This window comes from Zalophus californianus, chromosome 1 (genome assembly GCF_009762305.2).
Source record: "Zalophus californianus isolate mZalCal1 chromosome 1, mZalCal1.pri.v2, whole genome shotgun sequence".
In the NCBI taxonomy this organism is placed as follows: domain Eukaryota; kingdom Metazoa; phylum Chordata; class Mammalia; order Carnivora; family Otariidae; genus Zalophus; species Zalophus californianus.
The window spans coordinates 4,165,587-4,180,284 of NC_045595.1; the positions used below are offsets into that span (position 1 = coordinate 4,165,587).

At 46.2% G+C, this 14,698-nt stretch overlaps 1 protein-coding gene across 11 annotated transcripts in view; it reads left to right on the forward strand.

Annotated features, from left to right (window-relative positions):
- Window positions 1-20: 20 nt before the first annotated feature.
- The window catches only part of CATSPERD (cation channel sperm associated auxiliary subunit delta), a 47,172-nt gene continuing 32,494 nt past the window's right edge, over window positions 21-14,698 (forward strand). For 3 of the 11 annotated variants that reach the window (XM_027585295.1, XM_027585299.1, XM_027585306.1), the window contains exons 1-6: window positions 276-535; window positions 3,332-3,408; window positions 8,744-8,816; window positions 9,518-9,632; window positions 13,018-13,085; window positions 14,171-14,284. In XM_027585295.1, coding sequence (XP_027441096.1) covers window positions 383-535; window positions 3,332-3,408; window positions 8,744-8,816; window positions 9,518-9,632; window positions 13,018-13,085; window positions 14,171-14,284 — 600 coding nt within the window. In that variant the 5' untranslated portion in view covers window positions 276-382. The other 8 variants (XM_027585301.2, XM_027585305.1, XM_027585296.1 and 5 more) reach the window with 8 other exon arrangements.

A 14,698-nucleotide genomic window follows, 5' to 3' on the forward strand; every position in this document is an offset into this window, starting at 1 on the left:
CGCCCGGCTAGTGAGTACGTGAAGTCCCGCGCGTGCCCAGGGGCACGCCGGGGGGGGAAGGGGGGGGAGGAGCGCGTGACCCGGAACGGAAAGCGCGGGGGTGGGGCCTGCAGGACTGTGGGGGCGGGGCTCAGCCGTTTCACCGCCTCCGCCTCTTCAGGTCTCCCTGCTGGCGCTCTGGAACCCCTTCGGCTCACGTGGAGGGCTGTGGGCACGCTGCAGGGCCCCTGAAAAGCGAGCCGCTGGTACGGCAAGGGCAGGTGTGAGAACGCGTAGGCAGCCCTGTGCATACACTTGGGCTTAGGCGCGCGGGCGACATGCCTTCCAGCTCTGGAGCACGATCTGATTGGTGGATTCGGGTTTCCCGGGAGACGCTCTGCGCATGCTCAAACTAGCCGGCCCACGGGCGGCTGTGCGCCAGCTAGAGCCGTCCCTGGTGGCGGGTTCGGGAGACGATGAACGTCAGTGTGCGCACACCCAGACGCTCGAGGAGGGGGGCGTGTTGTGTGCGGCTTCGCGTTCCCCGGGAGACGAGGTGCGCATGCTCGGACGCCAGGCGTTGTGCTGGCGGCCGCGCGCTCAGGTTCAGGCTCCAGTCTGCGCATGCCCAGACTGTGAGGCGACACCCAGCGGCGGTTGAAGCGTGTTGGTGGCGCTGGGTCTTCGTACGAGATGCTGGTGTCGGTGCTGTTGGCGGCGGCGACCCTGCGGCTCTGCTTGCTGGCCAGAGTTCAGCCGCTGTGCCGGTGGGGCTGCCTTCCCCGGGGAGGGGTGCTGCCCAGGGTCGGGGAGGGGGCCCGGCTCGTTCCTGAGCGGAGGCTCCCCAATCTCGTTAAGGCTTCCCAGTTTCTTGTTCTAGAAATTGAACTTGCTGTTTCCGGTTCTTGGGGTTCTTTCACCCCAACTCGTCCAGCGCATCACAAAGTCCCGCCACTGCCACTTCAAAGCTTGGGCCCGATTCCTACCCTAGGAGCCACGTCCGCTGTCGCCGCCGCCCTAGCCGTGCGCTTCTCTCCATCGCCCACTCCCGCAGCCAGAGGGATCATTTGTAAACCAGTCTGATCTCGTCTTCCCCTTGCCCTGATTCTCTGTGGCGCCCAAGATAAAACCCAAGTTCCTGGCCCAGTCTACATTTCCCCTTATGATCTGGCCCAGGCATTCTCAACAGCTGCGCTGCTGACAGTTAGGATACTCTTTGGGGTGGGGCCGTCCTGTGCTGTGTAAGATGTTGCGCAGCATCCCTGCCCTCCACACGCTGGATGCCAGTAGTACTTCCTTACCCAGGCTTGACAATCCGTCAAGAATGTCTCTAGCCACTGCCAAGCATCCCCTGGAAATTTGAGAATCAGCAGTCTGGCCCCTGCCTACCCCTGAATCAATGCTCCAGTCACACCATCCCTTGAACAAGCCAAACTGGCCATAGCCAGCCTTGGGGACAGGGGAGATGACGCTTGCTACTCCCTCTGCCTGGCACAGTTTGCTTCCAGATTTCTGCATGGCTGGTTCCTGATCCTGGTTTAAGGCATTCTGATCCCGACTTAAAAAGCACATCCTTATTTAAAGGATTAAAAGCCACCCCGCAATGGCTTTTTCCTATCAATCACTAATTTCTGTTATTGTTTTGATAAATTTTTTGTCTGTTGTCACTAGAATATTAGCTCCATGAGGGTGTGGAGTATTTATCTCACTCGTTACCCAGAACATTTTTAGATTTCAGTAAATATTATATTAGTGAATACTGTATGGAGGATGCCACGGGGGTTAGGCAGATAAATGCTAATGCCCAGTTCTTGTCCTCAGGCAATTCCTGCCTGGAGTAAGCTGTCATATTCAGCAGGGCCCTGTTTGCCCATGAAATAGTAAATGTGCCCTCCTGGTGCATGGCCTAACTTGATCTTTACAACAGTTGTCATGGAGCAGTGATTCCTTAGACCCAGCAAAATTAAAGACTCACTGACCTAAAGATACATAGCTAGTAAGCAAAAAGTAGAGTTTTCCAGTAAGATTTACCGATGGGATTTGTCCCAAAGTTAGAAAGACTGGTGATACCCAGTTCTCCCATTTCCTCACACTGGTTCTCCAAGTGTCATCCTGGACCACATCAGCATCACCTTGGAATTTGTTAGGCTTGCAGTCCCTGCATCTACTGAATCAGAGACTTGGAGGTGGGGCCCAGCAATCTACCCTTTATCAAATCTCCAGGTGCTTCTGGCATATGTCAAGGTAGAAAACCTCTGCTATAAGCTATAAACTGTACCAACATTCTTCAGCCACCAATACCATCCATCTCCCCGCCCCTGGCCACAGCCAAAAAGAGAAAGAAAACCCGTAACCCTAAAGCATCAGGAACAGGTATTTGAGGGTTAACCCAGAGATACCCTGGTAGGAGTCATGCTGAATATTCAGTAAAAATGACAGATGGTCTCTCTTGTCACTTACCTCTAGTAATCACACAGTGAGGACAGGAAAGGTGTTTCATATCAGTCAGCAAATTCAAGGGGTACGTGGCTCCATACTTCTCTCTCTCTCATTCATCACTTTCAGAACTAACACTTGCTAGTATTTCTCGGGCGCCCGTGATGTGTCAGGCATAGAACATTATCTAATCCCTACCATTGTACTTTGAAGTAGGGCTTAATCTTTCCCATTTCACTAAAAAAACTAGTTGAAAGCAATCAAATGACATGAAGAAAGCCAGGAGATGGAAGTGGGTTTAGAACTCAGATCCCCCTTTTCGGTGTTCATTTGCTACATTGTAACAAGAAGCAGACCCTTACTTTGCTTACATGACATCCTGCAAGAAGGGCCTTTTTTTTTTCACCCCATGTGTGCCTACGATGCAGGAAGAAATATTTCACCTGTTAAAATGTGTTTCCTGTTGACATGGCATTATTTCAAAAGTGATGTCTGCATTTCTAAATCCTCTCCAAGCGCCTGGTCCCTAACGTGTTACCGTTACAATTCCTCGTCCTCTGGTAATCTCTTTCAAATAACTCATGATCTGTAAATAAGCAATAACATGTACAAGGAATGCAATGTGATATCAGTAATTATCCTGTGAATCTTAATTTTTTATTTCGACATAATTGTAAATACGCAGCAATTTGCAAGTATAGCACAGTGATGTCTCGGGTACCCTTCACCCGGCTCCTTCCCTCCCTTGCCCCCCATGACATCTGATGTCACCAGAGTGTACTAGGAAAACAGGAAAATTACATTACATTCCTATTATGCACCTACCTCAACTTCACCTGTACAGTTTCAATGTTATACATCAGGAAATTGTTTTTCTCAGCTGTTCATTATTATTAAGATTTGACTATCTCTCTAGGACCAACTGTATTTTTCATCTACGAGAGCACACTTGATTAAACATCCTTGCAAGAAAAACATAGCCCTGTATCTAGGGTAAGTGACCATTTTATATACTGTTATCTTCCTTTTTTTCTTTTTTTTTAAGATTTTATCCATTTATTTGACAGAGACACAGCGAGAGAGGGAACACAGGCAGGGGGAGTGTGAGAGGGAGAAGCAGGCTCTGCACTGAGCAGGGAGCCTGATGCGGGGCTCGATCCCAGGATCCTGGGATCATGACCTGAGCCAAAGGCAGACTCTTAACAACTGAGCCACCCAGGCGCCCCTGTTACCTTCCTTTTTATTAACATGTTAGATTTGCCCTCATTCATCCATTCAACAAACATTAAGGAAGATGGCCCTGCCCTGTGTTGCTGGTTGCTGGCCTGTAGGGAGTTCATAGTCAGGGTGGGAGTCAGAGGAAGAGAAATGAAGAAACCAGCAAATAAAAGAATTACAGTATGGTATGGTACCACCTGTCACAGATCCTGGATATAATTAATCATCACGGAGGGGGGCACATTCGAAGAAATGGGAACACTGCCCAGCGTGCACTTGGGGTCATCAGGGTGCAAGGTTAGAAAACCAGATGTGTACACCATACTGAAATGTTTACTCCTCCTCCTAAGGGCGGTGGAGGATTGGGGGCTACACAATTTGTGTTCAGGAGGATTTCAAGAGCCCAGCCCCCCCAAAAAAGAAAACCCAAAACAACAACATGCTAAAGCCTAAACAGAACGCAAGGCTGTAATAAAGGAGCAGGAGGGGACTCAGCAGGACTTATCAGTTCTCCTGGGGTGTGGAGAATGGAGGTGAGCAAGCAGTTTAAGGTGGCCCCCAAGTTTCTGGTGTAAGGAACGGGGTGGGGGAGAGAGTTGGCAGCATGGGATGACTTGCTGCTTGCAAGACATCGAGGACACATGAGGCCAGAGATGGGAACAGAAGGTCATCTACATGTCAGTGGTAGTTCTGGCCGCAGGCCATCACCCAAGGATCCCATGGTCATCAGCCAGAGGTTCTGGTGAATCTTGATTTTACAGAGCAGGTGGGAGAAGAGAAAGAGAAATTGGAACATAGGAGACAAAGAAGCTAAGGAAGGCAGGAGCCAAGGAGGAAGGGAGGGACGTCACAGAGAAGGCAGAGCACTTGGGTGAGGAAGCAACCAATGAAGCCGTGGGACAGACGGGAGAGAAAGCAAGGACACAGAGGTCCAAGGTTTGTGTCACTCTCTCCAGAAGCCAGGACATTCCGGCACCTGCTACAATGTGGATGAACTGGGGGGACGTTAGGCTCAATGAAATAAGCGAGACCCAGAAGGACACATCCCGTAGGACCCCACTCCTGGAGGTGCCCAGAGGAGTCCCATCCACAGAGACAGGAGAGGGTGGGCCTGGGGCAGGGGGTGGGGAGTCCGTGCTTCATGGGGACAGTCTCAGTTTGAGGAGATGGAAAGTTCTGGAGACGGAGGGTGGGGGTGGCTGCAGGACAGGGTGAGTGTGTGTCATGCCACTGAACTGGACATTAAAAATGATCATAATGGCATATTTTATGTATATTTTATCACAAATTGTGAAATACATTGTGTTTTACTGAATTCAAAAAATTAAAAATTTAAATTAATTAAATACAGTGCAGAATCCACGCAAACTAAGCATATTTCAAGCACTCAGTGGAGCTAGTGGCAAGCGTGTCGGACAGCTCAGGGGCAGAATGTTTCCCTCGTCACATCTGCTTTAGAGCAGGAGTCACAAACAATGGCCTTTCAGGCCAGAGTCAGCCCTGCCACCTGATTTCGTATGGCTGGCGAGTTAAGAATAGTCTTTACATTTTTATATGATTGAAAAAAATCAAAAGTAGAACCGTATCTTATGACATGTGAAATGTGAAATTCAAATCTCTATGTCCGTAGTAGTTTTACTCTCTGTGGGGGCTTTTGTGCTACAAGAGCAGAGTTGAGTGGTCAAGACAGAGGCCATTGTGGCCCCTAAAATACTTCCTCTCTGTCCTTTTACAGAGGAAGTTTGCCAGCCCCCTAGCTTAGAGCATAACATGCTTAAATGATATCCTGATGCCCAGAACACACTGGAGTCAGAGAGGGTCTGATTCCAATAGCTTCAGGCAACGAGACATTCTAATGCTTAATACAATGATGAAAATGTCACTTTTTGCCTGTAGTGTTGGCAAGGATGAGGGCAAACGTGGATGAGGCTAACTGGGTTTGGACAGTTTGGCAGAATCTGTCAAAATGTTCAACACACATTCTCCGACACAATGATCCCATTTCTTGGCAGTTAAACTAAAATTATAATTTGTTTATGTTGCTGGTGCATATGCTTCCTGAGACCTTTGTCCCACCTGGAACCTCTCCCTAGAGCGTCCTTTCCTCTTGCAGTCAGGGGGAAGAGCATTCCAGGCGGCAGGGACAGCATGTGCAAAGGCCCCGAGGCAGGGCCTTGCTTGATCTTTGGAGGAACAGCTCAAGGACAATGAGTGAGGGGAAGGAGTAAAGGGAGATGTCAGCAGTATCAGATCACACGGGGCTTTGTAAGGTGTGGTGACAAATTTGGATTTCAGTGGAAAGCCACCAGAGATTAAGCAGGGGAGTGACACAATCTGACTTCTATTTTAAGGATCATTGATTGTTGGGTGCCAAACAGGAAGCAGAGAGGTGAGACAGCAGAAGGACACGAGTGAGGGGCTGAAGCTGTCCAGGGGGAGACCAGGGAAGCAGCATTGGAGGGAGATAGGATTAGGAGAGTAGTACATGGAAACTAGTGGCTCAGAGGAGGAGGGGTCTTGGGGCCAATCAAGGAAGGCTGCATGGAGGAAGGGGCATCAGGGACTAGTTGAAGCCCAGGTAGGATTTCAGTCCATCAGGGTGACTGTGTAGGGAAGGTCAATAGTGCTGAGGGCAAGAAGCCCTAGGGTAGGGAGACAGGTAGAACTCAGATCATGGAGCACCCTGTAGGCCAGTTAAGAAGTCTTGCCCGTGATCCTTTAGGATATAGGTAGCCAGTCAAGTTTTCTGAGTAGGAGCGTCGGCCTGGCTGATGCCAACAGCCACTGCCTTTGGAGCTGGCTGTTACCTTGTGCTATAACGTCATGATATATCTAATTTAAACATGTTTCCTGGTTTCTTTCCCTTGTTTACAGACATCATATTTTGTTGTCCACATGCCAGTCTTTTGCAAGACTGGCATGAGACTCCCCTACTTTTTAATTTACTGTTTTAAACTTTTTTTAAAAAGATTTTATTTATTTATTTGAGAGAGAAGCACAGAGCGAGATGCAGGGCTCGATCTCACAACTCTGAGATCCTGACCTGAGTCGAAACCAAGAGTCAGGTGCTTAACCAACTGAGTCACCCAGGTGCCCCTCTAATTTACTGTTTTCAAGTTGTGTCTAAAACCAGATCACATAAAATTTGAAGAAAAGCATATTCATAAGGTATTTGACCTTTAGCCTGTGAACAGTAGTGTTGATTTTGCATGTTCTTAAGTGTGTTGTTACTTCTGGATTCTTAACTAGGTTTCTAATAGCTAGGGTTCCTGAAAAAGTGAGCCACTGTATATTTATTTCAATCCCAAACTTGTTTCTTTGTATTTTTTTCCCTAGTGAACTAAAGAAGGTCTTGTAGGTAGAAACAATGTTTGGTCATCTTTATGTTCCCAGAGCCTAGTATCCAATAAATGTGTGCCAAATGCATGAATGAATAGAGTTTGTTAAAAAAAAAAAAAAGGTCAAAATAGGTGAAAACCTTATAGTAGTTCAGAAAACTTTTGTTTAGAATACTCACCTCAGGGGCACCTGGGTGGCTTAGTTGGTTAAGCACCTGACTTTTGATTTTGGCTCAGGTCATATATCAGGGTCATGAGATGAAGTCCTGCATTGGGCTCCCTGCTGGGCATGAAGCCTGCTTGGGATTCTCTCTCTTCCTCTCCCTTTGCCCCTCCTACCCACCAACCCCTGCCCCCCCCCCACTTATATGCACATGTGTTTGCTCACTCTCTCTCTTTAAAAAGAAAAGAAGAGAAAAGAAAAGAAAACTCACCTCAATGACAGAGTCTAAAACAGAAACAAAACCCAAGGGCGCCTGACTGGCTCAGTCCATTAAGCATCTGACTCTCGATTTCAGCTCAGGTTTTGATCTCAGGGTTATGAGTTCAAGTCCCACATTGGACTCCATGCTGGGCATGGTGCCTACTTAAAAAAAGAGAGAGAGAAACAAAACCCCAAAATAAACAACTAAAATAATATTCTACAGTTGATGCTTCAGTGATCCTTTCTCCTTCAATGTTTTATTGGTTTTGATGTCAACTGAATACTTGCTGAAAGTATTTAATCCTGTAAAAGAGACAATATAAAGGTAAAAACAGAGAATTGTATCACTCTAATTCAACTTTGTATTGGAGGTCCCAGCCAATGCAATGTGACAAGAGAAAGACATGAAATGTAAAACTTATTGGAAAGAAAGAGACACTTGCCAATCCGAGTATCAGCTACTAGAATTAATAACTGAGTGCAGCAAGAGGGCCAAATACAACACAGACATTGAAAACATCAACTCCTCTCTTGTAAACTAGCCATGAACACTCAGGAAAGGCAGTTATGAAAAATATCAATCTTAATAACAATAAAACTTTAAAACACATAAGAATTAACTCAGCATTTCCTTTCTGTCTAAAACCATCAAACTCTCTTGGAGGAGGCAGAAGAAAAAAGATCTGGATAAGGAAGCAATATACCATGTTCATGGATGGCCTTCCACTTCTTAAAAGTTTCCTGCCTGAGGAAACAATGTTTCTTTCATGCATACACATTCCTGGTCTGAAACCTTTTACTTTAGTGAGATTAGAACTATATAAATGACAAAGCTGAAGTTCATCCTGAGTAAGACAAGCTATTGCTTAATGTACATTTTATATAGTTTTATATTTGACATGCTCACACTTTTAAAATGTTATTTCAAGAAGTCAAATACCCAATCTATAGAGGTTTACTCATGCAAAGATGATAGATAGATAGATAGATAGATAGATGATAGATAGATAGATAGATAAAAACCTAAACCTAAACCTTGTTTTTAAAAAGGGGGGCACCTGGGTGACTCAGTCAGCTGGGCATCTGATTCTTGATTTCAGCTCAGGTTGTGATCTTGGGGTCGTAAGATCGAGCCCCATGTCTGGCTCTGTGCTCAGTGGGAAGTCTGCTTGGGATTCTCTCTCTCCCTCTGCCCCTCCCCCCTGCTCACACACACCTCTCTCTGTAAAATAAAATTTGTTAAAAAAGGAATTTTGTTTGAATAGAACATTTTAGAGTGTCTGGCATTATCTTTTTTTCTTTTTTGTGTGAAATTTTCCTAATTTAACTTTTTTATTGTCTATTTCAGAAGGCAAATTTTTTTCACGAGAGATGATTTCAAAAGTAGTCTCCTTCCACTTTCCATCCCTGCATCAATGAAGGTAGTCATTTTACTGAACCATCTGAAGGATTCTCAACATAAGTAGCACTCAGGGGGAAGATACAGTTTGGAAATATCACACTAGTCTGTTTTTGTTAGTTTGGGGGCTTGTATTACAATGTACCTCTTAAAGATATTGAGAATAATTTCTAAGCCAGAAGAAGGGTTGATTTATTCTGCCCTTACTACTAATATAGGCTGTTTTTTCTGAAGCAGAATTGTTGGAAGTGCTCCTTATAACTGTTTGTGTATTATGAATAGATAGATTATATGCACTAATTTCAGGGCCTCCCTAAATTGTCCTAAACCAAAACAGAAAAACCTTTGCCCTCTCAGTAACTATCTTGAGAAATTCTACCACTGGGTCCTATACTAAAGAAGGCTTTGCCATCTATTAAAATGCCAATGTTTCTCTTATAAGCAACACATTTATCATTTATGTTCATCGTTCATAATTTACACTTTAGGCTTTATCTTCAGAGAAAGTTTTGATAAGGAGGAAGGAGGTATCCGAGGGCACCAAACACCAACTCCAAGCTCTCAGTTTCAGTCCCAGCTGAGCCCAGAATATTCAGTTCCCAACACCTAGGAACCAAACAACTCTTGCTGGCATACATGTTTCTTAAATGTGCATCTAGACATCTTATTTTCCTAATAGTCCAGAAGGATGCACTTCCTGATATCCTGTGTCGTTATTTTTAGGTTGGCACACCAGAAGTAACATCGGCACATATCGCTGACTCAGTATTGCTGTTAGTAGTGAATCAAAAAATCTACATTTATGATTATGAAGCCAATTCCTGGAACGCATCTATAGGTATACGTGTTTTGTATTTTTTTAAAATTTTGTTTGCAATCTGCCAACATCCAAGCACAGGTTTATTAATTTTGGAAATACAAACAAAGCTGCTCCTTGGATGTCAGCGCCTAGACACTACCTTGTCCTTTAAAATTCAAATGAAAATTGTCTGTACGGTGGGAACCTAGTGTTTCTGTCAGGGATTGTAGTTACAAACCACAAAAACCTGCTCTGATATGATTGGAGAAATGAGGGACGTCAGCGGGAATTGCATTGGAGTGGATGTCAGCGAGGATCAAGGAGGGCCAAGAATGCACATACATGCTCGGTGACAAGGCTGGGTGATGGGAATATTCAGTCCCACCTCCTGCCCCTTAGGGACAGGGAACAGAGAGAAGGTAAGCTGTTTGAAGAGAGAGAAAGAAGAGAACGCTCACGGAGGAGGCAAGGGGATGAGGTCAAGAATGAAGACAAGGGAGATGCCATTCTTAAGAAAAGGATGGCCAGGGACCCATTGTGACGAGAAAGGTGTCAGTTTGGGGCACCTCGGTGGTTCAGACAGTTGGGCATCCGACTCTTGATTTTGGCTCGGGTCATGATCTCAGGAGGTGGGATCGGGCCCTGCATTGGGTTCCCTGCTCAGCATGGAGTCTACTTCTCCCTCTCCCTCTGCTCCTCTCCACCCTCCTGCTCTCTCTCTCTCCTAAATAAAATGTTTAAAAAAATTTTTTTAACTAAAGAAAAGAACAGAAGAGAAAAGAGAAAAGAAAAAGGGGTCAGTTCAAGGTTTTTCAACCCTAGCACTGCTGACATTTAGGGCCAGGTCATTCTCTGTGGGGGGGCCGCCCTGGGCACTGTGGGGATTTGGAGCAGCATCCCTGGCCCCTCCCACCTCCTGCCAGGAGCGCCCCTCCCCTCTCCCCATCCTGACACCACAAATGTCCCCAGACATCATCCACTGGGATGCTCACTGGGAGTCAAAAATCTCGGTCAAGAGTCACAAGCGTTGGTAGATCACCATCTTGCAGTTCGTTATTCTTTTACTTATATTAGTTTTGGCGAAAGACTGTGGACCCCACGAGAGGGAACCTTGCCCAGCCAGTGTGGTGTCTGCCAGGTGCTTGCTGAGCCCTGGCTGGGGAGGGGCTGGCAGCCTCCTGGGAGGGACAGGGAAGCACAGCAGAAGAGCCACACCTTGGTTTGGCCTCTGTCTGACTTCTCATTACAGTGTTGGGATTTGACCCCCAACAACAAGGTGACCGGGCAATGCAGAGTGAATGATGCTTGGTGGGGTGGGGGGTGCGGGTAAAGAATGTACCTAACCCAGGTGGAGCCAAGTCCCAGGGCTACTGTCAGGGACTGTAGTAACAAGCCCCAAGCTGCTCTGACCAGCCTGGGGGCCATGTCATCAGCTGTCACATCCAAACCAAACACCCAGCTGCCTCCATCCATTCCTTGCAGAACTTACTGCCCGCAGCCAAATTGTCACATAGCCCTCTCTGCTTTTGCTCCCTTCGTCTCACTCCCTCCAAAATTCACCCATGAGCTGGCTCTTGCTTTGCTGCCTGGTCCTCTATCCCCCTCCTGACTTTCTGCATCACTTCTTTTCTCTCTCACATTTCATGCCTCTTTCTCCTTTTTGGGGTGGGGGGAAGGGAGCATAAAAGTCACATAAAACTGACCATTTTAACATTTTAAAATGTACAATTCAGTGGCATTTGGTACATTCCCAATATTGTGCAACCATCACCACTGTCTAGTTCTGGAACATTCCATCACCCCAAGAAGAAAGACTGTCCCCATCAGCAGTCACTCCCCACCCCCTCCCCAGGCCCTGACAGCCACACACCCACTTCCTGTCTCTGTGGACATGCCTGTTCTGGACATTTCACACACGTGGAATCACACACTGGCTTTTTTGTGTCTGGCTTCTCTCCCTGAGCGTTGTGTTTTCGAGCTTCCTCCCCATTTTAGCGTGTGTCAGCGGCTTGCTCCTTTTTAAGGCTGAATAATATTCCCCTGTATGGATGAACCACTTTTGTCCATTCATTAGCTGCTGGACACTTGGCTCGTTTCATCCTTTTAGCCATTGTGCAATATTGCTTTTGTGCACATTCCCGCATGAGTTTGTATGTGGACATAGGTTTTCAGTTCTCTTGGGGTAACCTAACCTAGGAGTAGAATTGCTGGGTCATCTGGAAACTCCATGTTTTAACATACTGAGGAACCGTAAGTGCTCCTCGTAGCATAATTCAGTCCTGTCTCTATTCTTTCTCTTCTCTCCATCACTTTCTTTAATAGCATCCAAAGGGCTGAATCCCCAGCCCCGCTCCCACCATCTACCTTCTGTCTCTATGGACGGGACTCCTCTGGGGACCTCCTGGGAGCGGGGTCCTGCAGGATGTGTCCTTCTGGGTCTGGCTCCTCTCACTGAGCACAATGTCTTCAAGGTCCATCCTTGTTGCGGGAGGTGTCAGAATGCCCTTCCTTTTTAAGGCCAAATAATATTCCACTGTGTGTCTACAGGACATTTTTGCCCATCCATTCATCATTTGTCAGTGGACACCTGGATTGCTTCCATGTCTTAGTTAATGTGAATAATCCTGCCTTGAGTCTCTGCTTCCGGTTCTTTTGGGTAGAGATCCAGAAGTGGGATTGCCAGATCTCTATTTTCAATTTCTTGAGGAAATGTCATCCTGTTTGCCACACCACACACACCCATTTACATCCCCACCAGCAATGCACGAGGCTCCCAGTTGCTCCCCATCCTTGCCAACACTGGATGTCTGATTCTTTGATAATAGCCGTCCTAATACCTGAGCGCCACCTCACTGTGGTTTTGCTTTGCATTTCTCTGATGATCAGTGATGCTGAGAGCACCTTTTCCTGTCTTTGTTGGCCGCGTGTATATTTTCTTTGGAGCTGAGGCTTCTGCTCTTGTAATAGAATCAAAGAAGGCCTCCCTAAGAGAAAGGGGCCCTTCCTGCAATTTTGGCAGGGTCCTAAGAGTTCCTGCGAAACCAGTGGTTCTCAGTTGTGACAGGTATGCCCCTCTTGGCAATGTCTGGAGATCGTTTTAGTTGTTAAGACTGGGGGAGGGTGCCACTGGCGTGTCGAGTCAGCAGAGAGGGGTGCTGCGAAACCGTACAGGACCGCCCCACGACCGAGAACCATTGGCCCCAAAATGTCAGTAGTGTTAAGGTTGAGAAACCCTGCTCTACCCCTTCCCCTGAAATTTAGGGAGCTCGTGGTTTATTTATTTATTTATTTATTTTAAGTAGGCTCCACACCCAACGTGGGGCTTGAACTCACAACCCCAAGATCAAGAGTCGCAGGCTTCACCGACTGAGCCGGCCAGGCGCCCTGGAAGCTCATGTTGTTTAAAATGATCTTGTCCTCTTAGGTATAGAACACCCTGTTTCACATGTTTCTGGTGACAACTGTTGTTATAGTGGACATCCCTTTTGCGTGGTGAGTATATGATGTGGAGCCTGTCATTTTTTTTTTCTTACTCTGTTTTGAACATAGATCATTGTGAATGAAAATATGGACAGAGTAATCCGTGAGGGCTGGGGCATCGGGTTCCATGAAGGACCTGGGCAGGATCCCTTCCCCAGGGTTCAGAAGAGGACCTGAGATACGGGATCACCTGGCTGACACACTAGGAATATATCCATCTACCTTCCTTTTTTAAACTTGTTGTTTTGAAATGATTATAGACCCTGCAGGAAGTCCCACGCCCCCCTCACCAATGGTCCCGCCAATGGTTCCACCTTACATAACTATAATAAAAAACTAAAGCCGGGAAGCTGACATGGAAATAACGTGTGTGTCTAATTCTGTGCCATTTATCACATATGTGAAGTCACAGGAGGACTTCTGCCTTCGAAATACTGGACTGTTCCATCACCCCAAAGCTCTCCCTCCATACATCCCTGCCCTGCGGTCCCTAACCCCTGGCGGACACTAAATCTGTTCTCCATCTCTATAATCTCATCATTTCAAGAATGTTCTATACGTGGGATCCTACAACATGAAACTCTGGGGGTTAGCTTTTCTCTGCAAAACGCTCTGGAGACACCTCCCACTGGTTGTGTGTATCTAATACATTCCCCTTTGTCATCGAATAATACTGGTTGTTTCCACTTTTTGGTTATTATGAGTAAAGCTTCTATGAACATTCATTTGTGTTTACACATAAGTTTTCATCTCTGGGATAAATGCCCAGGAGTGTGATCACGGGCACATCTGTCTCCTTTTTTCAATTGAGATACAACAGTGTATAAATTTAAGGTGTACAATGTGTTGATTTGATACATTTACATGTTATAAATAGATGACCACCATAGCATTAACTAATACCTCCATCACATGATCATCATTTCTTTTTTGTGGTATAATACAGTCTTGTCTGTAATCACTGTGCTGTGTACTAGATCTCTAGAACTTACTTATCTACCCGTTGCAAGCTTGTACCCTTAGAGAACATTTCCCCAACCCCTCTAACCCTCTGTCTCCTTTTAAAGAGACTGTTTTATGTGTTTGTGTTCTTCCAGGATATAAGTAATTCAGTTTTTGCTTATTTGCATGGAGATCAGATCTCTCAGACCAATGTCTATTTCTCAAACACCCAGGGATACAGATTTCAGAAGTTTGCCTATGAAAGACAGGTATGTTTAATTTGGTAAAAAAGTGAACAAGAAAAATAATAAATATATATTTATGTCCTGCATGGTGGTAGTAATTAACAGTCGCTGGGTGAACAAGGGCTTTTCTCTTTTTAAGAGTCTGACGGGCTGGGCACCTGGGTGGCTCAGTTGGTTGGGCGACTGCCTTCGGCTCAGGTCATGATCCTGGAGTCCCGGGATCGAGTCCCGCATCGGGCTCCCTGCTCAGCAGGGAGTCTGCTTCTCCCTCTGACCCTCCCCCCTCTCATGTGCTTTCTCTCTCTCTCATTCTCTCTCTCTCAAATAAGTAAATAAATAAATCTTAAAAAAAAAAAAAAAAGTCTGATGGGCTGGGAGAGTAGGGAAAATTCCCGGTCAAAGGAGCTGGCTGGGAAGATTAGGAAGTTAAGAAAGGTT